This window comes from Lutra lutra, chromosome 3 (assembly GCF_902655055.1).
Source record: "Lutra lutra chromosome 3, mLutLut1.2, whole genome shotgun sequence".
In the NCBI taxonomy this organism is placed as follows: domain Eukaryota; kingdom Metazoa; phylum Chordata; class Mammalia; order Carnivora; family Mustelidae; genus Lutra; species Lutra lutra.
Window position 1 is genome coordinate 96,869,193 of NC_062280.1, and position 25,198 is coordinate 96,894,390.

Here is a 25,198-nt window from a genome sequence, read left to right on the forward strand (position 1 = left end):
ACCATGACACAGGTTCCCCTGGCCAGCAGCATGCAGCAATTTTAATTTCGACCTTGGCCAAGATCATGCAAATACAAACAAGCTTCATGCTCATCTTTATCATATTGAAAAAACTACAATGCTGAGCTGGATTTACTCTCTCGAGCAGGATGTTAAAATACATCCCATTTTAATGTAGGTCATCAAGGATAAAATATAAAGTGCATATATGTGAGCTGGCCTAAATAGTGCTGCTTTACGTGGACAACTTTGTCTATTCTAGATAGGCCAGTGAGAGAGATCTGTTGTGGAAACTTCGTTCCAGTCCATGGAACTGGGGAGGTTCCCAGATGAATGGCATAAAGGTTCCGGGTGACAGCTGTTAAACTTTCACTGTTTATAATAACAAATGACTTTAGGTCAATAATTAAAGATTATTTGACTCAGTAATATTCAGAAGTTTTTTTAATTCCTAATCTGATCTATTCTTGTCACAGTTTTCTTTACTGACTATCTAAACTAGCTCAAAGATGCAGAAGCAAGTAATTTTTCCCCATCTGTCAGGAGTCTTGGTACTTTATACTTGCTTGTAATTTTTTCAAAATGGGTTAGGTAAGGGAAAAAGAACTTTTTCCAGAAACATATTTTATTGCTTTCAAATTGCTAACCTAGAGGCTTTTTCCTATTCACAATAAAAGCTATAAAAAGCCATCCTAATGTATTTTTTGCTGTGATTTTGCTGTATAAACATGATTGCACAAGGCAAAACCACCAGTTCCTACAGCGTATGTTGAAAAGTGCTGATCTTGTGTTCTTACTGCAGCTTAATGAAATGATAAGAAGCCCAGGAGAAGGGCATTTCTGGCAGGTGGACCACATCAAGCCCGTGTCTGGTGGAGGAGGACAGTGCTCCCTGGACAACCTGCAGACACTGTGCACAGTGTGTCACAGGGAGGTGAGTGACACTATGCAGACCCATGTGGCTTCATCCTGGGACAGCAAAGAAAAGTGTGTACACAGGCGTAGGAGGCTGAGTGGATGAAGCCGTATCCCTTGTCTGGGTTCCGAGATGGCTTTATTCCCTTCATCACCTGAGTTTCCTCTCAAGGCTGATAGGAGTTCCCAGTCCCAGACAGAAGAGAAGCTGCTTTCCTTTGAATTCATTCTAGGACAGGAAATTGTCACCACCGCCTAGAAGAAAATGAATGTAACTTACATGGTGTGGAAGTGACCCAGACCATCAACCCAGCAGACTGGTGAACTGAGGCAGTGATGTGTGTTGACGCTTGCAGCTAAGGCTATCTTGACATGTCAGAGAACATTAATAAATTCTTTCCAGGGCCCCTCCTTCAGTTCAACATGCAGACATTACACTCTTGGCCAAAGTGCAAAACTTGTTAACCTTGGCACCTTTTTGAGCTATTACCTGTTGCTTAAAACCGCAGGGGGAAGTATTTACCAACAGTATTATTTACCAACTATTATTTACCAAGTAGCATGGATTTTTAACAGGCCATCTAGCAAAAGGATCTGCTGATTAAAGTTTTCTTAGAAAGAAGCATACATTCAATACGCACTTTGTATCTAACTGTTTTTCTAATTGTGACAGGATTTAAGCATTTTCCCATGTTCCCATAATAAGCATTTATGTTTATCATCAAAAATGGCTACACATTATTCTATTGAGTATATGTCTGCTATAATTTATTTAGCCATTCCCAGACTGATGAACATTGAAGTGGTTTATATCTCCTGTTTACACACTGTTCTTTCTGTTTTGAGGTTGTTCCTTTAGAGTCTCACATGTAAAACCACGGAATGAAGGGTTTGACCATAGGAATTTAACTCCAAGCAGTTTCCCAATGGACTGTGTTCTCCTCCTGTCTCCCGACCCTGTTGGGGGACGAGAGTGCCCATTGAACTGAGCGAGCTCATCAGTGCTCATGTGAGGGCAGAAGGGCCTGCCACTATTTTGTTTACCAAAGATACTGAGGGTTCTAAAAATGCTAATCAGTGGTATTGACATTTCGAAAACTGTTCAGATCCTTTGCCATTGTTCATACTGTATAAGCACTTTTAGCCTTATTTTAATATTTTAGGTTCCTCAGTTTCTTCACAAATACAATTCTTACATAAAATGGATCTTTTAAGTAGGGTTTTTTGCTTTTAGTTTTAACCCTCTTCTCTCTCCCCACACCTGCCACCTGGATAACTTCACATACCTGAACTTCAACTGGGAAAAAAGTCATCTGATTTCTCAGCCACGAAAATTATTGGCACATGCAAGACCTATTAAGAGAATTACTATGTAGCAAAAAGAAAACCCTCCCCTCTGTAATCATTTTTAGATTCTCATGAGAAATTTTATTTGTGGAAATAGCAGAAGAACCCGGTGTTGATCTACCTCACTTTGTTTTTCTGCATTGGCTTGGGAGTGGCTTCTGAGCCCCCAGAATGGGAAGCCAGTAGGCCTTACATGCACCACACTGGGAGAAATCACAACGCCTTATGTACGCCCTTACTTAGATGAGAATCAGGGCCTCCTGCAGTCTTCAAATGAGGGATTCACAGTCTCACTGGGGAGTAAGTCATTCTCCAAAGCATCTGGTCCTAAGTGAACCTAGGACCCTGGGGCATTTACTAGAGCTATTGGGGTCCTCTTCTTGTGGCGTGGTGTGCCATCTGAGGGCAAAGCACTGGAACTGGGCATGGTGATAATGTAGATTTTTCCAGACTCATGAAATAAAGTTTTTGAGATTCCAAAACCAGTACTCTCTTCCTAACAGGTGTACCATTTATATTTTTTAACTTTTAGAGAACTGCCAGACAAGCTAAGGAGAGAAGCCAGGGGAGAAGACAATCTCTAGCATCAAAGCATGGATCAGACATCACAAGATTTTTGGTGAAGAAGTGAAGTATAAAAATTGTTGAATGGATGACAAATGGTTTACATGTGGAGGAACTGAACACATTTTTTTCATGTTTCTTATATGAAGAGTGAACATTTTTAGAGCAAAAAATCAAGAATTCAACTTTCCCTTTCATATTATATGCTTTTAGTGTCCAATACCTTTTGAAAGTTCTTAACACAAACTGAGATACAATACTAAATATTTCTGTGATCTTCATGATTTTAGGCAGGCTCTCAATTATGTTTCAGTAAGGTTTTGTTGAGCTTTCATTTCCCCCTGCAGTACCTTAATCATGGTATTATGCATAGATTGTATTTGAAAAATATACTCTCAATTACTTGGAAAATGCTGCTGGATTAGTATTGGTTATGAACTGCTGCGTGTAGATTCAGAACACTGGAAAACTGCAAGGGAAATTTCGGAGGCAAATCATCCAGGAATTCGGGGGCAAGCATGAGCACCCTGGTTTGTATGCGAGAGAGACTCTTACTCACTGACTGCCTCCAAAATGGGCTTTGAGCACACATTTTGAGTGTTGCCCTATTTGTTTTATTTCTTAGCAGATTGTCTTTATTGAAAAGATGCTTCTGAAAATAAGCTAATTGGACCTACAGTGTTGGTAGATAATTTGGTGTTCTAGATTTGTTAAACCTAGTGATTGTTAAAACTGTTTAAAAACTGAAAACATAGAATGTCACTTGAACTTCATTTGTCAGTTAATTTTAATGCATAAAACTACGTTCAATGTCCAAGTGCCCTTTATCTCCTGGCTATCACTTTGTTTTTAAAATCCCAGTCTTGGGGCGCCTGGGTGGCTCAGTGGGTTAAGCCGCTGCCTTCGGCTCGGGTCATGATCTCGGAGTCCTGGGATCGAGTCCCGCATCAGCTCTCTGCTCAGCAGGGAGCCTGCTTCCTCCTCCTTCTCTGCCTGCCTCTCTGCCTGCTTGTGATCTCTCTGTCAAATAAATAAATAAAATCTTTAAAAAAAATTAAAAATCCCAGTCTTATTAAAAGTGTATTTTTACTGGTACCTCTTTTAAAAAGAGTGAGGATGATAAAACACTTTATACTAAAGCAGGAGCAGATGGAAATATAGGTTTCAAAAAGACAGTGGTAATACTAATGTATCATTGATATTCAAAAATAAAAGCATGACAATAAAACAAAACCAGGGTACAAGTCCTGCAAAATATCGAAGTCATGCGAGGTAAGGTAGAACTACACAAAATACAGGCCCAAGGAAGAATTACATTCATGAAAGTCCTGTTTGTAAATACTGTTTGGATGTCAATTTCATTTATTTATTTGAGCACTTTACAGTCTTCATTAGTTGCTGATGTTTTACAATGTAGGGGACGTGTTTTTAAAGAAAGATTATTCAATCATGAATTATCCTTTTAGAGTTCTTAAGGTTTATAACTTCTATTGTATGAGAGCAAATAGTGGTGTTTATTTTATAAATTAGGTTGGGCTTGCTTTCTCCTCCTTTCTGCTTTGCTGGTCAGGCTCTTTGCAGTTTTCTGCCTCATTGCCAGGGTAACCTAGGATTCCTCACGGCTGAGAGCTGAGAAACCGGCTGAGAGCTGAGAAACCGGCAGGCTGTTTTTCCTCCAGCATGGGGTGCTTGCAAGTGAGACTTAGGTCTAAGTAGGTCAGGTATCAGTGGAAGTTACCTCTTTATTTTTTTTTTAAGGTTTTATTTATTTATTTGACATAGAGAGATCACAAGTAGGCAGAGAGGCAGTCAGAGAGAGGGGGAAGCAGGCTCCCTGCCAAGCAGAAAGCCCGATGCGGGGCTCGATCCCAGGACCCTGAGACCATGACCTGAGCTGAAGGCTGAGGTTTAACCCACTGAACCACCCAGGCGCCCCAAGAAGTTACCTATTTAGATTAAACTAAGGTGGCAGTTCTAGTAACAATGTTCTCAGATGTAATAAATGAATGATGGTTTAAGATGAAATGACCCATGTGCCAATTTTAAAATACTAACCAAATAAAAATGCCATAAAAGCATCAAAAAGAATAAAATACTCAGGAATATATTTAACTAAGGAGGTAAAAGATATGTACACTGAAACTACCAAACTTTAATGAAAAAAAAAAACTGAAAAAGACACAAATGGAAAGATACTCCATATTCATGGGTGGGAAAAATTATATTATGAGAAAGTCCTTACTACCCAAAGAAATCTATAGATGCAGTGTAATCCCTATTAATATTCCAGCAGCATCTTTCATAGAAATAGAAAAAAATTTCTTTAAAATTTGTTTGGAACCACAAAACTAAAAATAGCAAAGCAATCTTGAGAAAAAAAGAACAAAGTTGGAGGAATCAGGCTTCCAGATTCCAACTATATTACAAAGCTGTAGTAATCAAAACATTATGGTATTGCTATAAAAACAAATCCATAGATCAATAGAAGAGCATAGAGGGCCCAAAAATAAAACTATGTCAACTGATTTTTTTTTTTTTTTTAAGATTTATTTTAGAGACACAGTACAAGGGGAAGGGCAGAGAGACAGAATCCTCAAGCAGACTCCCTGCTGATCGTGAAGCCCAATACCAGGCTGGATCTCACAAACCTGAGCCAAAACCAAGAGCCAGCCACTTAACCAACTGAAGCACCCAGGTGCATCCCTCCCCCGCCTTATTAAATTTATTTTAGAGTCAACTGATTTTCACAAATGAGCCAAAATATAAAATTGAAAAAGGACGGTCTCCTCAATAAATGGTGATGGGAAAACTGGACCCCCTACTTTATACCATGTACACAAATCAATTCAAAATTGATTAAAGACTTGAATATAAGACCTGAAACAATAAAACTCCTCAAAGGAAAAAGGGAAGATTTAGGTCTGAGATGGTGCTAGGAAGACCTTTAGCTTACCTCCTTCCACAGACATACCAAATCTATACCAACATCTAGAGCAGCTTCCCCTCAAGAACTGAGGACTGATTGAACAGCTTCTGTACAACAAGATAGAGAGGCCACACAGAGAACAGCAGGAGAAACAGAGACACAGTAACAACAGGAAACCCAACCCTGATGTAAACTGCAGCAGGAAGAGATAGCACAGAGGTACCTGTGCACAGATTCACCCATGCTGGGGCATGGAAAAGGAGCAGCAGTTCAAAAGGCAACTAGACTAACTGACTAAGACTAACTAACTAGGCAACTGAACTAACCCTAGGCCATTCAACAAACAGTGAAGGAACTGCTAGAACTTCCCCCGGACTCATGTGCTAGGGATTACCACTGTTTACATTCAGCCTTACCTTGACGGCACAGATGGGCTCAAGGTCCCGGCACTCTAGCCAGCCTACTGCATTAGCAAACACCAGGTCCCTAGCCCACACCAGCCTGACATCTTCCCAACACGGCCCCTACACGCATGCCTGCCCAAGCTCCAGCTGTCCCTGCAATGTGAACCCAACACAGTGCACACCGGATCCCTCCTTTAGTGTGCCCATTACAGCTGCAGTCAACTTCCCCAGATAATACAGGCACAAAGCACTCCAGGACACCCTATGCCTCCACCTGTTTTAGCTCCAGCCAACTCCCCTCAATGCCCTGAGGTCCCCTACGCCACACTGACTATAGCTGGAACCATCCCTCCAGGATTCTCCAAGCACAATGCCGGGGGACCATCTAGCCCATGCCCACTTCAGTTCCAACTATCCCACCAGGGCACCTCTTTGTGAAGCACCCAGGGACCTCTGCTCTCTGCCTGCTTCAGCCCCAGCCGTCTTATCAGAGTGACCCAGGGTAGACTGCCCAGGGAATTCTCAGACCACACCCCTCACTGCTCTAACCAGCCAGCCCAAACCATCAGACATACACAGTCTACATCAGGGATATTCCTGTACAAGTCCTATCATCCAGAATGGGAGAGGTAGCTGCTTTGCCTAATTCTTTCAAACAAACCCAGAAAGTAAAACAAAATGAAAACAGAGGAATATCCTCCAAACAAAAAATATGAGACAAGGGGCGCCTGGGTGGCTCAGTCGGTTGAGCAGCTGCCTTCAGCTTGGGTCGTGATCCCAGGGTCTTGGGATTGAGCCCTACATTGGGCTCCCTGCTCAGTGGAGAGCCTGCTTCTCCCTCTCCCTCTGCCTGCCGCTCTGCCAACTGGTGCTCTCTCTCTATCTGTCAAATAAATAAATCTTTTTTAAAAATGAGACAAAACTTAAGGGAAAAAACTAATTGAAATGTTGATCATCAGTCTATCTTATAAGGAGTTAAAAGTAATGGTCAAAAAGATGATTGTCAGACTTGAGAGAAGAGTAGATGAAAGATGGAAGTATCACAAATCTACATTTCAAGATATACTACAAAGCTCTAATAACTAAAAAAACATGGTACTGACATAGGAATAGACAAATCAAGGCAAGAGTCAGTTAATCAATTACAAAGGAGGCAGGAATGTGCAATGAGGAAAAGGCAGCCTGTTTAGTAAATGGTGCTGGGGAAACTGGACCACTTTCTTACACCATACACAAAAATAAGCTCAGAATGGATTAAAGACCAAAATGAGAGACCTGAAACCATCAAAATCCTAGAAGAGAACATAGGTTGTTATTGCTCTGATATTAGCCATGGCAACATTTTTCTAGATCTGTCTCCTAAAGCAAGAGAAACAAAAGCAAAAGTAAATGGGTGGGACTACAACAAAATAAAAAGCTTCTGCACAGCGAAGTAAACCATCAATAGAACTAAAGGGCAAAGTATAGAATGGGAGAATATATTTGCGGATAATCTGTCCTATAGGGGTTAATATCCAAAATATATAAACAACTCCTATAACTCAATATTCCCCCCCAAAAAAGCCAACAAAAAAAGAGATAACGTGAATAGGCATTTTTCCAAAAAAGATATACAGATGGCAGATATATGAAAAGATGCTCATCACTACTCATCAGGGAAATGCAAATCAAAGCCACAATAAGGTAATACTTCACATCAATCAGAATGGGTAATATCAAAAAGACACAAAATAACAAGTGTTGACAAAGATGTGGAGAAAAAGGAACCTCATGCACTGTTGGTGGGAAGGCATATTGGTACATTCACTATGGAAACAGTATGGAGGTTTTTTTGAAAATTAAAAATGGAAATAACATATAATTCTGTGATTCCAGTGCTGGGTGTTTACCCAAAGAAAATGAAAACACAAATTTGAAAAGATATATACACCCCTATGTTTACTGCAGCATTCTTTACTATAGCCAAGATATGGAAGCAACCCAAGTAGCCACCAGTAAATGAATGGATAAAGAAAATATATATACAACAGAATATTACTCAGAAAAGAGGATGAAACTACCATTCCTGACAATATGGATGGACCTAGAAGGCATTATGCTACATGAAATAAGTCAGACAGAAAAAAGACAAATGACATGTATTTTCACTTATTTGTGAAATCTAAAAACAAAAAACAAAAAAACAAAACAAAACCAGAAACAGACTCTCAAATACAGAGAACAAACCAATGGCTGCCTAAAGGGAAGAGAGGCAAAACAGGTGAGGGGGTTAAGTAGTATAAACTTACACTTACAAAATAGTAAGTTATCAGGGATGGAAAATATAGCACAGGGAATACTATCAATAATGTAGTGATTTTGTATAGTGAAAGATGGTGACAACACTTACTGTGGTGAACACTGCATAATGATGAATCACTACATTGTACAGTTCCAATTAATATAACTATGTCAACTATACTTCCGAGAAAATAGAGGGTGAGCTCCTTGATAGCAGTCTTGGCTATAGTCTTTTGAATTTAACAAAATAGCAATAGCAACAAAAGCAAAAATAAACAAGTGGGACTATATAAACCTAAAAACTTCTATAAAGTAATGAAACTATATGCAAAACGAAAAGACAACCTCCAGGAAGAAAAAATATTTGCAAACACACTCAGTAAGAGGTTAATATCCAAAATATATATGGGACTTATACAACTCAATAGTAAAAAAAATAAAAAGAAAAAAGAAAAACCCAATTTAAAAATGGGCAAAGGACCTGAATAGACATTTTTCTAAAGAACACATAAAATGGCTAATATCTCTAATCATCAAGGAAATGCAAATCAAGACCACAATGAGATATCACCTTGCACTGTTTAGACTGACTACTATCAAGACAAGAGATAATAAATGCTGGTGATGATGTGGAGAAAAAGGAACCCTTATGCACTATTGGTCGGGATGTAAACTGGTAAATTTCTACTATGGGAAATGGGTTGGTGCCTTAAGCAATTAAAAATAGAACTACCATATGAGACTACTATCGCACTGCTCCATGTATATCCAAAGTGAATAAAACCACTATCTCAGAGGTATCTGTACACCTTCCATGCAACTTCATTCACAGTAGTCAAGGTATGGAAACAACCTGTCTACTGACAGATGAATGGATAAAGTGTAGTAGGTGTCTACAATAAATATTATTCAGTTTTTAAAAAGACAGAAATCCTAGTGGGGTTCCAAGATGGCAGCATAGAATGATCCTGGGCTTACCTCCTGCCATGGACACAGCAAAGTTCCAGTACATACAGACTCATTCTTTCAGAACAGCTCCTCCACAACACACGGCAGAAAAAAGAGAGACTCCCACCACCAGTGCATCAACCCACAAAAAAGAGGAATATCACAAACTCATAGCCCCGCTCTGAGGATCAAGAGGTCTGAGCTGCATCAGGCACCCTACCCATAGGTCCTGCACTGAAAAGAAAGGCCTCCAAAACAACTGCCACTGAAATCAGCAGAGCTAACATCCAAAAGAGCCAGAGGACTGTAAGAAACAGATTCTGCTCTTCAAGGGCTGACACATAGACTCACTTGCTATAAGTCCCAATGCAGAGGCAGTAGTTTGTGGAGCTGAGCTCTGAGGGAGGTTCATTTACTAGTCTTAGGGAGTATATCAGAATGTCAGGGATTGAGTATAGTTTTCTGCAGAGAGAGATGCTGGCAGGTGACTTTTTAATTTTCTCTCCTTCCTTGCTAGCCCTGTGCTGGCCAGTGCCATTTGTGGTGCTCATAATCTTCCTCATTAGTCCCACTTCCTCATTAATGTGGTCCCCCCAATGTCTTGAAGCCCTACCCTACCGGATCCAGCCCAGTGTTTATCCACCATGCCTCCACCCTGTGAGATCTGACATGTGGACTCAACCCCCACAGTGCTCCTCCACTAGGGCCCCCAGCCCACCAGATCCAGTAGAAGACTTATCCAAGCCCCACACAACTCCATGGTGGCCCCTGCCTTGCCACAGCCAAAGGATAAGGTGCTCCCCAGAATGGTGCTTATCCACCATGGCCTTGGCTTGCCAGACCCCAAAAGTGAATGCATTCTGCATATGCAGCACTCCCTGAACATTGGCACTGGCTTGATATGGGGTGGGGTTGTATTTCTGGGCTCCATAGGACTGAAACATTCAAGAGAGACAGAGCTTGCCAGGCTTCCACCCCAGGGCATTGCACAAACAACAGAATGCAACACATACCCAGTCTTCCAATGAGTAACCCTTCAAGCCTGGGAGAGAGTATTGCTTCCCAGAATATACAGAAATAAACACAGAGAGCCACACACAATTAGGAGGCAGGGGAAGATGATCCAAATGAAAGAAACAAGACAAAACTTCAGAAAAATATTTTAATGAAATGGAGATAACCATTCTACTTACTAAGACTTTAAAGGAATGGGCATAAAAGTTGTTCACTAAACTCAGGAGAAAAATGAGTTCACTAAACTCGGGAGAAAAATGAGATCTTCAACAAAGAAGAAGAAATACAAGAAACCTACGCACAGAAGTTAAAGAGCTGAAGAATATAATACCCAAACTAGAGGAGTTCAATAACAGACTGGATGAAGCAGAAGAACTGATCAGCAAACTGGAAGAAAAAGCAGTGGAAATCACATTGGACAGAGCAGCAAAAAGAAAAGTAATATTTTTTAAAAAGGATGATTCCTTAATGGGAACATTAGGACAACATCAAGTAAAACAATACACATTCACATTATAGAGTTTCCAAAAGAAGAGTGAATGGACCGAAAACTTTTTTGAAGAAATACTAGCTGAAAACTTTCCTAATTTGGGGAAGGAAATAGGCCTCCAGGTCCAGGAAGTCAAAAGACTCCCAAATAAAATGAACTTCAAAAGATCCACACCAGTACACATAATTGCAATGTCAAAAGTTAAAGAGAATCTGAAAAGCAGCAAAAGGAAAACAACTTATCACATATAAAGCTTTCAGCATATTTCTCAGCAAAAACTTGGGAGGGCAGAAGAGAGTGGTATGACATATTCAAAGTGCTAAAAGGAAAAAATTTCCAATCAAGAACTCTACCCAGCAGGGTTATTCAGAATTGAAGGAGAGATCAAGAGCTTTCCAGGGGCACCTGGGTGGCTCAGTCAATCGAGCATCCAACTCTTGATCTCAGCTCAGGTCTTGATCTCAGGGTTGAGTTCAAGACTTATGTTGGGCTCCATGCCAGGTGTGGAGTCTACTTAAAAAAAGTTTTCCAGAAAAGCAAAAGCTGAAGGAATTTATCACCACTAAACTGCCCTTACAAGAAATGTTACAGGGAATTTTTTGAGCTGAAAAGAAATGGTATTAATAACAACAACAAAAAACCATACAAAAGTAAACCTCTCACTGGAAAAAAATAAATACATAGTAAAGGTAATGGGTCAATCACTTATAAAGCAAATGTGAATGTCAAAAACCAAGAGTAGTAAATTTAAACTATAATAATTAGGTAAGGGATACATAAAATAAAAAGATGTAAAATGTGACATCAAAATATGAATCACTGGGGGGGCACCTGGGGGCTCAGTGGATTAAAGCCTCTGCCTTCAGCTTGGATCATGATCCCAGGGGGCTGGGATTGAGCTCCATGTCGGGCTCTCTGCTCAGTGGGGAGTCTGCTTCCTCCTCTCTCTGCCTGCCTCTCTGCCTACTTGTGATCTCTGTCTGTCAAATAAATAAATAAAATCTTAAAAAAATATATGAATCATTGGGAGTGACTTAGTAAAAATGTAAGGATTTGGAATGTATTCAAACTTAAGCTGCTAGAATAAAACCAACTGTTATATACATAGGATCCTGTGTGAGACTCATGGTAACCATAAGGCAAAAACTCATGGGTAAATGCACAAAAGAAAATGAGAGGATTCTAAACATCACATCACACTACAGAAAGCCATCAAACCACAAGGCAAGAAAGAAAAACTATTAAAAAGCCAGAAAACGATTAACAAAATGGCACTTCAAAAAAATGGCAATAGGTACATACTTACCAATAATTCTTTTTAATGTAAATGGACTAACTTCTCCAATCAAAAGACACAGAGTGGCTCAGTGCATGAAAATACAAGACCTATCAATATGCTGCCTAAAAGACTTCAGAAGAGAGACACACTAAAGCTGGAAGTGAAGAGATAGAGAAAAATGCTCCATGCAAATGGAAATGAAAAGAAAGCTCATGCAGCTCTACTCATATCAGACAAAATAGACTTTAAAACAAAGACTGTAATAAAGACAAAGAAGGGCATTCCGTAATGATAAAGGGGTCAATCCATCAGGAAGAAACAGTGTTCACACATACACACTCCATAGGATTACCCAAATATATCAAGCAAAAATTAACATACCCAAAAGGAAAAACTGACAACAATGCAATAATAGTAAGGGATGTTAGACTTCTATCAGTGAATAAATTAACAAGACAAAATCAGTAAGGAAACATTAATCATAAATGGCATATTAGACCAAATGTACTTAACAGATATATACAGAACAGTCCATCCAAAAGCAGCAGAATACACATTCTTCTCAAGGCACATGGAACATTCTCCAGGATAGATCATATATCAGGCCATAAAGAAACATTCCAATAAATTTAAGATTTAAAGCATAAGCACCATCTTCTCTGACCATAGTGGTATGAAACTAGAAGTACAAAAATAAAACTGGAAAAAACACCAAAATGTGGAGATTGAACAACCAGTGGGTCACCGAGAAAAATCAAAGAAGATTAAATAATAACAATTTAAAACAGACATAGTACATGCCAAAATCTATGGGATGTTGCAAAAGCAGATCTCAAGAGGGAGGTTCATAGCAATACAGTCTTACCTCAAGAAGCAAGGAAAATCTCAAAAAAATTAACTATACACCAAAGGGAACTTGAAAAATAAGAACAAATAAAACTTAAAGTCAGTAGAAGGGAGGAAATACAGATCAGAGTGGAAATAAATGAACCAGAAACTTAAAAAAAAAAATAGAGGGGCGCCTGGGTGGCTCAGTGGGTTAAAGCCTCTGCCTTCAGCTCAGGTCATGATCTCGGGGTCCTGGGATCGAGCCCCGCATCGGGCTCTTTGCTCGGCGGGGAGCCTGCTTCCTCCTCTCTCTCTCTGCCTGCCTCTCTGCCTACCTGTGATCTCTGTCAAATAAATAAATAAAATATTTAAAAAAAAATAGAAAATATCAATGAAGGCGCAACTGGGTGGCTCAGTCAGTTGGGCATCTGACCTTTGATTTTGGCTCAGGTCATGATCTCGAGGTCTTGGGGTCAATCCTTGCTTTGGGCTCCATGCTGAGTGATGCGTCTGCACTTTCTCCTTCTCCCTCTGCTCCTCCTACTGCGCACTCACTCTCTCTCTCTCTAAAATAAATATAAATCTTTTAAAAAAAGAAAGCATCAATGAAACTAAGAGTTGGTTCTTTGTAAAGATAAATAAAATTCACAAATCTTTACATAGAGTAACCAAGACAAAAAAGGAAGGGTTAAATAAAATCAGAAATTAAGAAGTTACAGCTGATATCACAGAAATACAAAGGATCATAAAAGACTACTATGAACAATTACATACCATCAAACTGGATAACCTAAAGGAAAGTGAAAAATTCCCAGAAACATGCAGTCGTCTTCTTTTTTTTTTTTAACATGCAGTCTACTTTAAGACTGAATCATGAAGAAATGGAAAATTTGAATAGACTGATTACTAGTAATGAAGTTAAGTAATCAAGATCTCTCCCAAAAACAAAAGTCCAGGACCACATGGTTTCACTGGTGAATTCTACCAAACATTCAAAGAAGTTACAATACTTGTCCTTCTCAAAGTTATCCAAACAACAAAGAGGAGAGCGGGGAATGCTTCCCAACTCATTTTATGAGGCAAGACTTACTGTGATAAACCAGCCAAAAATTAAATTAAACCAGACAAAACAAAAATCAAACAAAACAACACCAAAAAAAGAAAATTACAGGCCAATATTCTTACACTGATGCAAAAATACTCAAAAAATATTAGCAAAAAAGAATTGAACAATACATTAAAAGGATTATATACCATGATCCAGTGGAATTTACTCCAAGGATGCAAGGTTGGTTCAAAATCTGCCAATTTTTGGACATTACACACCATGTTAACCAAATGAAGGGGGAAAAAACATATGATCATTTCAATAGATGCAGAAAAAGCATTTAACAAAATCCAACATTCATTTATGATAAAAAAAACTCTCAACAATATAAGGATAGAGGGAATACACCTCAATGTAAGAAAGGCTATAGGAGACAAAACCACAGCTAACTTTATACTCATTGGTCAAAACTGAAAAATTTTCCTCTAAAATCAGGAACCAGACAAGAATGCTTACTTTTGCCACTTTTATTCAACACATTTTAATTCCTAGCCACAGTATTTAGATAAGAAAAAGAAATAAAAGTCATCCAAATTAGAAAGGAGGAAGTAAGACTGTATTTATAGATGACATGACACTATAAATAGAAAACCCTAAAGACTCCACAAAAATACTGTCATAACTAATGAATGAATTTGGTAAAGTTGCAGGATACAAAATCATTATACAGAAATCAGTGGTGGTTCTTTAAAGATTGTTTTTATTTATTTATTTGACAGAGAGAGAAAGCAAGCACAAGAGGAGGAGTGGCAAGCAGGGGAGAAGCAGGCTCCCCGCTGAGCAAGGAGAAAGATATTCTGTGCTCACAGATTGGAAGAACCAATATTGTTAAAATGTCTGTACTACCCAAAGCAATCTACAGGTTCGATGCAATCCCTGTAAAAATTCCAGTGGTATTTTTCACAGAGCAAATAAATCAAAAATTTGTGGGGAACCACAAAAGATCCCTAATAGCCAAAGCAATCTTGAGAAACAAGGACAAATATGGAGGTATCACACACCCTAACTTGAAACTATATTACAAAGATATATAATAATCAAAACAATATGGTATTAGCATAAAAAAGACAGATCAGCTGAACAGAAGTGATACCCCATAAATAAACACAAACACACATAATTAATTTATGACAAAGGTGACAAGAATATACAATGTAGAAAGGACAGTTTCTTCAATAAATGGTGCTGGGGAAACCCAACAGCCACACATAAAAGAGGAGAACTGAACTGCCATCTTCTACCATACACAAAAATTAACTCAAAATGGATTAAAGACTTGAATCTAAGACCTGAAACTAGAAAATTCCTAGAAGAAAACATAGGCAGTTAGTTCCTTGACCTCATTCTTAGTGGTGTCTTTCTGGGTCTGACTCCAAAGGCAAGGGAAACAAAAGCAAAAATAAATAAATGGGACCACATTAAAGTAAAATGTTTCTGTGCAGCAAAGGAAACCATCATCAAAGTGAAAAGACAACCTGTAAAATGGAAGATGTTATTTGCAAATCAAATATTCAACAAGGGGTTAATATCCAAACTATAAAAAGAACTCATACAGCTTAATAACAACAACAACAACAAAAACCTAAACAGCCTATTTACAAAAATGGACAGAGGACCTGTATACACATTTTCCCAAAGAAGACATTCAGGGGCCTACAGACACATGAAGGATGTTCAATATCACTAACTGTTAGGGAAATGCAAGTTAAAACCACAATTACTTCACAAGGAGAAGACTGGCTAACATCAAAAAGACAAGAAATGACAACTGTCGATGAGGCTATGTAAGAAGAGAACCCTCATACTTTGTTGACAGGATTACAAAGATGTATTTGATATTCAGAGCAGCATTATTTACAACAGCCAAGATATGGAAACAACCTAAAATGTTCACTGATGGATAAATGTATAAAGAAGATATGGTGTATATATACAAAGGAATATTATTCAGCCATAAAAAGGGTGCTGACCATTTGCAACGACATGGATAGGCCTTGAGGGTATTATGTTAAATGAAATAAGTCAGAAGGGGAAAGAAAAAAACAGTACAGGGTCACTCATATGTGGAATCTCAAACAACACAAAACAGATAAAGAAAAAAACAAAAGCAAAGACACATACCCAGAGGTAATCGAAGGGTAGGAGAAATGGGCAAAGGGGTCAGATGAGTCATGATGAATGGTCAGAGGTCAAATTATAATGTATACCTTAAACTTATAAAATGTTGTATTCCAATTTTATCTCAATGAAGAAAAAAGAAATCCTGACATTTTTAACAACATGAACTTGGAGGACATTGTGCTAAGTGAAATAAGCCAAAGAAAGACACTGGATAGTACCCTGTATGTGGAATGCAAAAAAAAAAAAAATAATTTTTAAAAGGCAACTGCACTACTGGGTATTTACCCCAAAGATACAGATGTAGTGAAAAGAAGAGCCATAGGCACCCCAATGTTCATAGCAGCAATGTCCACAATAGACTAACTGTGGAAAGAGCTGAGATGCCCTTTAACAGATGAATGGATAAAGAAGATGTGGTCCATATACACAACGGAATATTACTCAGCCATCAGAAAGGATGAATACCCAACTTCTGCATCGACATGGATGGGACTGGAGGAGATTATGCTAAGTGAAATAAGTCAAATAGAGAAAGTCAATTATCATATGGTTTCACTTACTTGTGGAACATAAGAAATAGCATGGAGGACATAAAGAGAAGGATGGGAAAGATGAAAGGGGGGAAATTGGAGGGGGAGACGAACCATGAGAGACTGGACTCTAAGAAACAAACTGAAGGTTTTAGAGGGGAGGGGAGTGAGGGGATGGCTTGGCCTGGTGATGAGTATTAAGGAGGGCACATATTGCATGGAGCACTGGGTATTATACGTAAACAATGAATCCTGGAATGCTACATCAAAAACTAGGGACGTACTGTATGGTGACTCACATAACAATATACAGATACAGATATATAAATGAATAAATAAATCACATAACATTATATATATATATATATATATATACACACACATTCATATGTGTGTGTTTGTGTGATACATATATACATACATGAATTAATGTATGTCTAACCCTTATAAACAGAGGGTTGAAAAATAATTACCACAAACAGGGAGGTGGAGGAAATAGAGTTTCCTAAAAGGGTGCAAACTTTCAGCTTTAAGATGAAGAAAATCCAAGTATGTAATCTATAACATGGTGACTACAACTGGTAACACTGTACTATGTAATGGAATTTTGCTGACAGTAGAACTTCAACATTATCACCAAAAAAAGAAGATAAATACATGAGGTGACGGATGTGTTAACTAGATGGTCATCCTTTCACAATGTATACCGCCATCAAATCACCATGTTGTGCGCTTTAAATATCTCACAATTTTGTCAATTATATATCAATACAGGGGTGCCTGGGTGGCTCAGTGGGTTAAGCCTCTGCCTTCGGCTCAGGTCATGATCTCAGGGTCCTGGGATCGAGCCCCGCATCAGGCTCTCTGCTGCTTCCTCCTCTGTCTCTGCCTGCCTCTCTGCCTACCTGTGATCTCTGTCAAGTAAATAAATAAAATCTTTAAAAAAAAATTATATATCAATACAGAAAACAAAAACAAAAATGCTATAAGGAACAATAAGCATTTGCCACACAGGATGTTGACTAGCCCGTCCCCTCCCTTCCTGCTGTTAGGCACACTGAGGGGGAAGCATTCTGGGACTGAATATAACGGTAGAAATCCATCGAATAGCAACAACCTGAGAAGGTAAGTCCTGTAGGGCCATCTTTCATCCTCAGAATCAGAGAAAGAAGCTGCCCTCTGTTGTGCAAATGGAAGGAAAGTGTCAGGGCAAGTGGTGGCCCCCATGTGTGGAAAGAAGTGCAGAGGGGTCTCTGAGGAAGAGGACAGCAGCTCCCATACAGGAGATGGTGACTAAAGGGAATACACTGGGGTAGGGAGGATATGAAGAAGGTAGGGCTCTGAAAGGTCTCAGAAAAATAGGGCACAGTTTAGGCTTAGAAAAGAGAAGGCCCTGGATCTATGGAACAATAATGGGAATTAATAGCTGAAGAATGAACCAGTTTATAATATGGGGGCTGAGAAAATATGCCTGCATGGAGAAATGTGGTGCGCCCGTCAGTGAGGCTATGTCCCCGCCCCGCTCTGGAAAGTACAGCTGACTGGATTCCAGGCTGCCAGAGGCAGGGGGTGAGGACCTCCTGGGCAGGGTGGTTCACACACTCAATACAGCTGGTGTCAGGATGAGTGACCTCAATCTCCAGACACTCCAATGATGGAAAGAGTTGCTTTTGGTAGTCCCAGAGCCATAGAAGAGATCTTGCTTGGAATCTCTAAAGAAATCATCTCTCAACATTAATCACAGCCTAATGTAAATTTCTTGGTAAGATTTTCCTATGACAAATGAATACCTTTCTGTATTTCCTTAACTGTTCGTGGAAAAAGGATTTGCTATCCACATGTCTTACTAATAAATCTTCAGGTGCTTGAGTGAAACATTTAAAATACGGTTTCTTTGTAAATAAAAGTATGAAGCACTTTAAATTATATGTCTAAGAAGTCAATATTCTTGAGCTCTTTGGAGTAAAATGGAAAAACTGTGTTTACTTAAAGGATACAGAATCATGGAGATTGAACATCAGAAATAGGTTGTGGAAATAAAATCTCATTTTCTGTTCCATGTTATTAACCTGTCTCTCATTCCACCTTTCATTCTTTGAAACTGGAAAATGTGAGGTCCTAGTCATTGCACAAATCTATCTGAATTATCCAACCACCAGAAAAATGTCCCATCGCCTCTCCCGTTTGTCATTGGCTTTATAGTGCTGCAAGTGCTTTGCCGCTGTCCTTGTGTTTCTATTTACTACTGAGAAATGTTACTGGTACTGAGATGATTCTGAGCTCTGTACCACCTCTTTGTTTCAACAGCTTCTCTCCTGGCTCTTTGAAATTACTGACTTGCTCTGTCTCATTAGTATATACCAGCTTTTTAATATAGCAACTGGCATATGGAACACCTTAAAAATATTGTTAATTATTCTGCATGCCCTAAAGTGTTCATATTTATAGTCTCTCTGCTTTTATATATCTGATTTCTCTGTAATCAGAATTCTTCATCATCTTACAGAAACCCCAAACATCTGTATCTGTGTGACAGCTAAGGTCTGTCCAACAAGATTTTGACTTACTCTACAAAATGAGCGTTAAAGAACCACTATCCCAGTACCTGACCGTAGCAATTTCTCAACAAGCATAGTTTATACACAGATCCTACACATAAAGCCCAATCTTCTTGGCTGTAAAGCCAGACTACCACAGTCCACGGTGGAGCCACCTGTTCAATCCTGTAAAATGTTTTACCTGCTTTTCACAGAATACTCCCTTGAAGAATCATGTCTTAACTCTAGCCTCAGACTTCAACAAATGGATATTTTATTTTTTTTTAAGATTTTATTTATTTGACAGAGAGAGAGAGAGACAGAGCAGGAACACAAGCAGGGGGAGTGGGAGAGGGAAAGCAGGCTTCCCACCGAGCAGGGAACCCAACATGGGGTTCAATCCCAGGACCCTGGGATCATGACTTGAGCCGAAGGCAGACGCTTAATGACTGAACTATCCAGGCACCCCAACAAATGAATATTTTTAAAAGGCATGAAATCACTAGGACTCCATCAAAATAAAAGCTTCTGCACAACAAAGGAAACAGTCAACAAAACTAAAAGATGACCTACTAAATGGGAGAAGATACTTGCAAATCCCATCTCTGATAAAGGGTTAGTATCCAAAATACATCAAGAACTTATACAACTCTATACCAAAAAACAACCCAATTAAAAAACGAGTAGAAGATATGAACAGATATCCAGATGGCCAAAAGAAACATGAAAAGATGCTCAACATCACTCATGATCAGGGAAATGAAAATCAAAACCTCAATGAGATATCACCTGATACCTGTCTGAATGGCTAAAATCAAAAACACACGTTTTAACAAGGATGTGAAGAAAAAGGAACCCCTCGCACTGTTGGTGGGAATGCAAATTGTTGTAGCCACTGTGAAGAACAGTATGGAGATTCCTCAAAACATTAAAAATAGAACTACCCTATGATCCAGTAATCACACTACTGGGTATTTACCTAAAGAATATAAAAACATTAAGTCAAAGGGATACATGTACCCCTATGTTTATTGCAGCATGATTTACAACAGCCATCTTATGGAAGCAAAGTGTCCATCAACTGATGGATAAAGAAGATGTGGTAGATGTATAGATGGTGTAGGACCCTAATATATTTTGGAGGGCAAGCACGACTCCCTAAAACCCTGCCCCACAGCCACTTGGCCTCATCCTGGGGACAACAGAAGCATCACTAGGCCTATCTGCAGGGCCTATGTCCTCAGCACATCAGAGTGGTAGAGCAGAGGGGCGCCTGGGTGGCTCAGTCATTTGTCTGCCTTTGGCTCAGGTCATGATCCCATGTCATCAGGTTCCCTGCTCGGTGGGGGGCCTGCTTCTCCCACTCCCTCTGTCTACACTCCCCCTGCTTGTGCTTTATCTCTTTCAAATAAATAAATAAAATCTTAAAAAAAAAAAGTGGTAGAGCGGAAAGCCTACCAGAGAGAGGAGAAGGGCCAGGCACTTTAATGCTCTATACCTTCTCCTAAATTCTCCAAAGATATAAGTCACTCTGTCTCCATCAGGGAGGAAGGACTAAGGGAGCAGAGAGGCCAAACATTTTCCCTTTTAGCAGAATCTGAGGTGTGAAGCATCAGTGTGTCATTTCTCAGCACTGTGTACTGCCTTATATAGCACAATGACAAAATTAGCTCCTAATGAAATGTTATCCTGTCCCTGAACCCTGGAAATGTATTCACTAGTTCCTGAATTCCCCTTGGGCTCTGGAAGCCATCTGCCACCCTGAAATTGATTCTTGCCCTTATGTGCATCTCTGAGAACCATTTTGTTCTCCCATGCCTAGAGCAGCTTCTAGGTAAGTATGACTCACTTTAAGTACTGTGACAGCATAACAACTAAGTTTACTAGCTCCTGAACACAAAATGTCTTTCCATTTATGTATGTCTTCTTTAATTTCTTTCAGCCATGTTTAAATTTTTTAGTTTACAAATCTTCTTTTCCCTCATCTTTGGTTTTTGACAGTTTGATTGAATGTGTCTGAATATGGGTCTCTTTGAGTTATATATAAAGTTCATTGAGCTTCTTGGGTATTAATATTTATGTCTTTCATCAAATTTGAGGTTTAGGGCCATTATTTCTTCAGATAATCTCCCTGCCCTTTTCCCCATTCTCATGAGACCACAGTACATATATTGGTCTGCTGTATGGTACCCCACATGTCCAAAGGCTCTATTTACTTTTCTTCCACCTTTTTTCTTCCTGTTCCTTAACTCAGTCATTTCACTCATAAACTCAGTCATTTCACTCATATTTGCAAGTTTGCGGATTTTTCTAGCTCATGTCTACTTTTGAATCCCTCTAGTAAATTTTTGCTTTCAGTTATACTTCTCAGCCCCAGAGTTTCTTTTCACTTCCTTATGTTACCTATCTCTTTATTGATATTCCCATATTATTAATACATCATTTTCTTGACTATGTCCTCATCTTCCTATAGTTCTTTGAGCATCTGTAAGATAGTTGTGGTCTCTGTGTAGTATGTCCACCTCTGGGTTTCCTCAGGGATGATTTCTGTTGTTAAATTTCATTACTTTGAATTGGTCATAGTTCTTTTTTTCTTTATCTTAGGATTTTTTGTTAAAAACCTGACATTTATTTATTTAATATTTTATTTTTAAGTAATCTCTACATCCAATAAGGGGCTCAAACTCACAACCCTGAGACTGAGAGTCACATGTTCTACTGACTGAGCCCACCAAGTGCCCCAAAACTGAACATTTAAATCTTATACTGTGATAAACCTGGAAATCAGCTTTGCCACCTGCCCCAGGGTTTGCTGATTTTCTGGTTGCTACTGTATAGTATCCCTGTGCCTAGGACCAGAGAAACATAAACTTCTTAAGATCTTCCCAGGTCTTTTCTAAGGCTGCACTTTCCCTAGGTATACACTGTGACTTTCTAAATTCCCTGTCTCTGCAACTGCTTTTGAATGACCTAGTCCTTAAAATGTCTAGCTGCCAACAAGGGAGAAAGGGGAAAGTGAATGGGTAAAGAAAAATAACTCTGAGTCTTTAAATCCCCTGGAACCCACTTTAGACGGTGGGGTTGGGACAATGAGTGTTCATCTCTGTGTCTACACCTCTGTATTCACAAGCTGCTCCAGGTACATATGCATGGCTGCCTACCTCGGCAGTGAAAATGGGGAATACACAGCCACTAATGTGCTAAAAGCTGAAATTGACGAAGATTAACCACAATTTACTGTCCAAGACTTACCCTGGAAGTTTCAAGTCTTTGAATAGTCTGCAGAGCTCTAAAGCGGCTACATCAGACAGACTGTGCTGGTATAATTATCTAGGTAGAGAGATGGATTCCCGGTTCTTCCTATTTTTTTTTTTAAAGATTTTATTTATTTATTTGTCAGAGAGAGAGAGAGAGCGAGCACAGGCAGACAGAGTGGCAGCAGAGGCAGAGGGAGAAGCAGGCTCCCCACAGAACAAGGAGCCCGATGTGGGACTAGATCCCAGGACTCTGGGATCATGACCTGAGCCGAAGGCAGCGGCTTAACCAACTGAGCCACCCAGGTGTCCCCCGGTTCTTCCTATTTCACCAACTTCCAGGATGTCATGCCACATTTGTACTCTTACATTGTATAGTAATCACTTTTAAAAGCAAAAAGAAACATATAAAATCTCTAACAATATTAAACTCAGTGTATCAAAACTATGATCATTCAATTTAATCAATATAAAAATTTTTTTTACTATCTTCAAAAGTGTGTGTTTTATATTTAGAGGAAAAATCAACTCAGATGGTAATTTCCAATGGTTAAAGTGAAGTGTTGTACTGCCGAAACAATAACATGATTAAGAAAACAATATTTCACATTGTTTTTGTTTTACAGTTTAACCTCAGTCATAATTAAACAAAACATAAAGTCCCATTTCCCAAGTTGCGGTAGCCACATTTCACTTGCTCAGTAGCCCCATGTGGCAATGGCAGCTCTAGACTCCCATCTCCAAAAAACCGAGATTTATAAGATGAAGTTTGGTTTGGTTTACCTTCTGTTCTTTACTAAAGGCCCTTCTATTCCTTGCTTTCCCAGAATGCTCACTGGATTTGGTGAGACACTTACCCTGGCCGGCAGTCAAGTCAACTGCAGAAGGCTGGCAGGCTGCTGTCGCCCTCTTAAAGGCCACCACGCAGCATAGGAATGAGTGGCCGTGTCTTCCAGGCATGAGTTTCCAGAAGGCATGAGAGATGCACAAGTCATTTAGTACTTGTCTTCCATTCTAGAAGAATCAGCACATTCACACTCAATCCAGGAAAAACCCACCAGTTCTGAAGAGAATCACAGGGTTGGCAGCAGCTTTGGCTTCATCATACAAGCCCGAGGAAGTTCCGCTGTGTGTATGGGAATCACGCTGTGAACATCCATGTGGTGGATACCAGCTGCTTCAGGGAAAACTGCTCTTAATATTGCTGAATGAGTGTGACAAAAAGAACTTCAGCATTTTTCAATTTTTCGGGTTTTTAAAAAAATTTCAGATAACTAACACAGGATGGTGAATGTCAGCAAATGTGGGTTAAAACCATAAGAAGATACCATTTCACACACATCAAATTGGTTAAAAAAAATTATCTCTGTCAATGTCAAGAGCTGGCAAGAATAGAAAGTAAAATGAACTCTCATCCAGAACTAGTGGGAATGTAAGTTATTTCAGCCACTTTGGAAACACATGCCATTATCTGATCAAGCTGAAGGCACAGATCCCTCACCAGTATGTGCAGAAGTCCCCACTTATCCATGGGGGATATTTTCCAAGACCCCCACTGGATGCCTGAAACTGTGGACAGTACTAAATCCTATATATACTACGTTTTTCCCTACACATGCATACCCATATAAAGTTTAAAATTAGGCACAACAGATGAGCATCAATGAAAGAGAACAATTATAACAATATACTGTAATAGAAGATGTGAATAGTCTCTCATACTGTTTTCCTCCTATGCACACATGTCTATGATCAACTTTAATTTATAAATTAGGCAGATTACTAAGAGATTAACAGTAACTAGTAATAAAACAGAACATTTATAATAATACACTGTAAAAAAGTTTAGTGAATGTGGTCTCTCTCTCTCACAATATTTTTTATTATACTGTACTCACCCTTCCCCTTGTGATGCCGAGGTGTAAAATGCCTAGGTGAGGAGATGAAGTGAAGGGAATGATGTGGGTGCTGTGGTGTAGTGTTCGGCTACTACTGACATTCTGAAGATATACCAGGAGGATCATCGGCTTCTGGACCACAGCTGACCATGGGTAACTGAGACCATGGATAAGAGGAGACGATGTAAGGTGATGTAATAATAAATGCACTTTTGTATCAACTCTTCTACTTGTTCACTTAGTAGTATATGTAGTGCAGGAACGTGATGGATTAGAGAAAGATGCAATGGTCCCCACCTTTGAAGACTGCATGATCTAGCAGATTCGAAGAGCTTATATGCCTGCTGCTAACATATCCTGACAATCACAACTGGCCTCTTTTATGCTAGCATGAAGTACTTCATTAGATTAGCAAAAAGGGTTGGGTAAGTGTATTGATGTGTAGCCTACAGAAGCGGGTATATAAAGAGTGGGACCAACCAGGTGGCAAACTGGATGACTAGTTTAGAGAGGAGAGGGTATAATTCTCAAAGAGCAGGATTTCAAATATATGCTTCACCCGTTATATAGTTTTGCTGAAAATCAGCTCTAAATCTTAGGAATTTTATGTCCAGTATATGGAAGATATCTTCTCATTTTGCCACTGGAAAAACTGACATTTTCCTGCTTACCCTGTTCAGAAGTACATGGTGGTATTTAGCCAGACTAATCAAGAAAAAAAAAAAGAGTAGTTAAATAAATAAAATCCATTATGA

At 39.2% G+C, this 25,198-nt stretch overlaps 1 protein-coding gene and 1 long non-coding RNA gene across 4 annotated transcripts in view; one reads left to right on the forward strand and one right to left on the reverse strand.

The window, feature by feature from the left end:
• The window catches only part of ZRANB3 (zinc finger RANBP2-type containing 3), a 329,435-nt gene extending 325,792 nt beyond the window's left edge, over positions 1-3,643 (forward strand). For all 3 annotated transcript variants that reach the window (XM_047722507.1, XM_047722509.1, XM_047722508.1), the window contains exons 20-21: positions 803-934; positions 2,795-3,643. In XM_047722507.1, the coding sequence (XP_047578463.1) occupies positions 803-934; positions 2,795-2,893 (231 nt within the window). In that variant the 3' untranslated portion in view covers positions 2,894-3,643. The remainder of the gene's footprint in view (positions 1-802; positions 935-2,794) is intronic.
• On the reverse strand, positions 928-25,198 carry LOC125095940 (uncharacterized). Its single transcript, XR_007126011.1, has 3 exons — positions 24,444-25,198; positions 23,403-23,749; positions 928-1,170 (listed from the first exon to the last, which is right to left on the reverse strand). It is a non-coding gene; the product is annotated as an uncharacterized LOC125095940 (long non-coding RNA).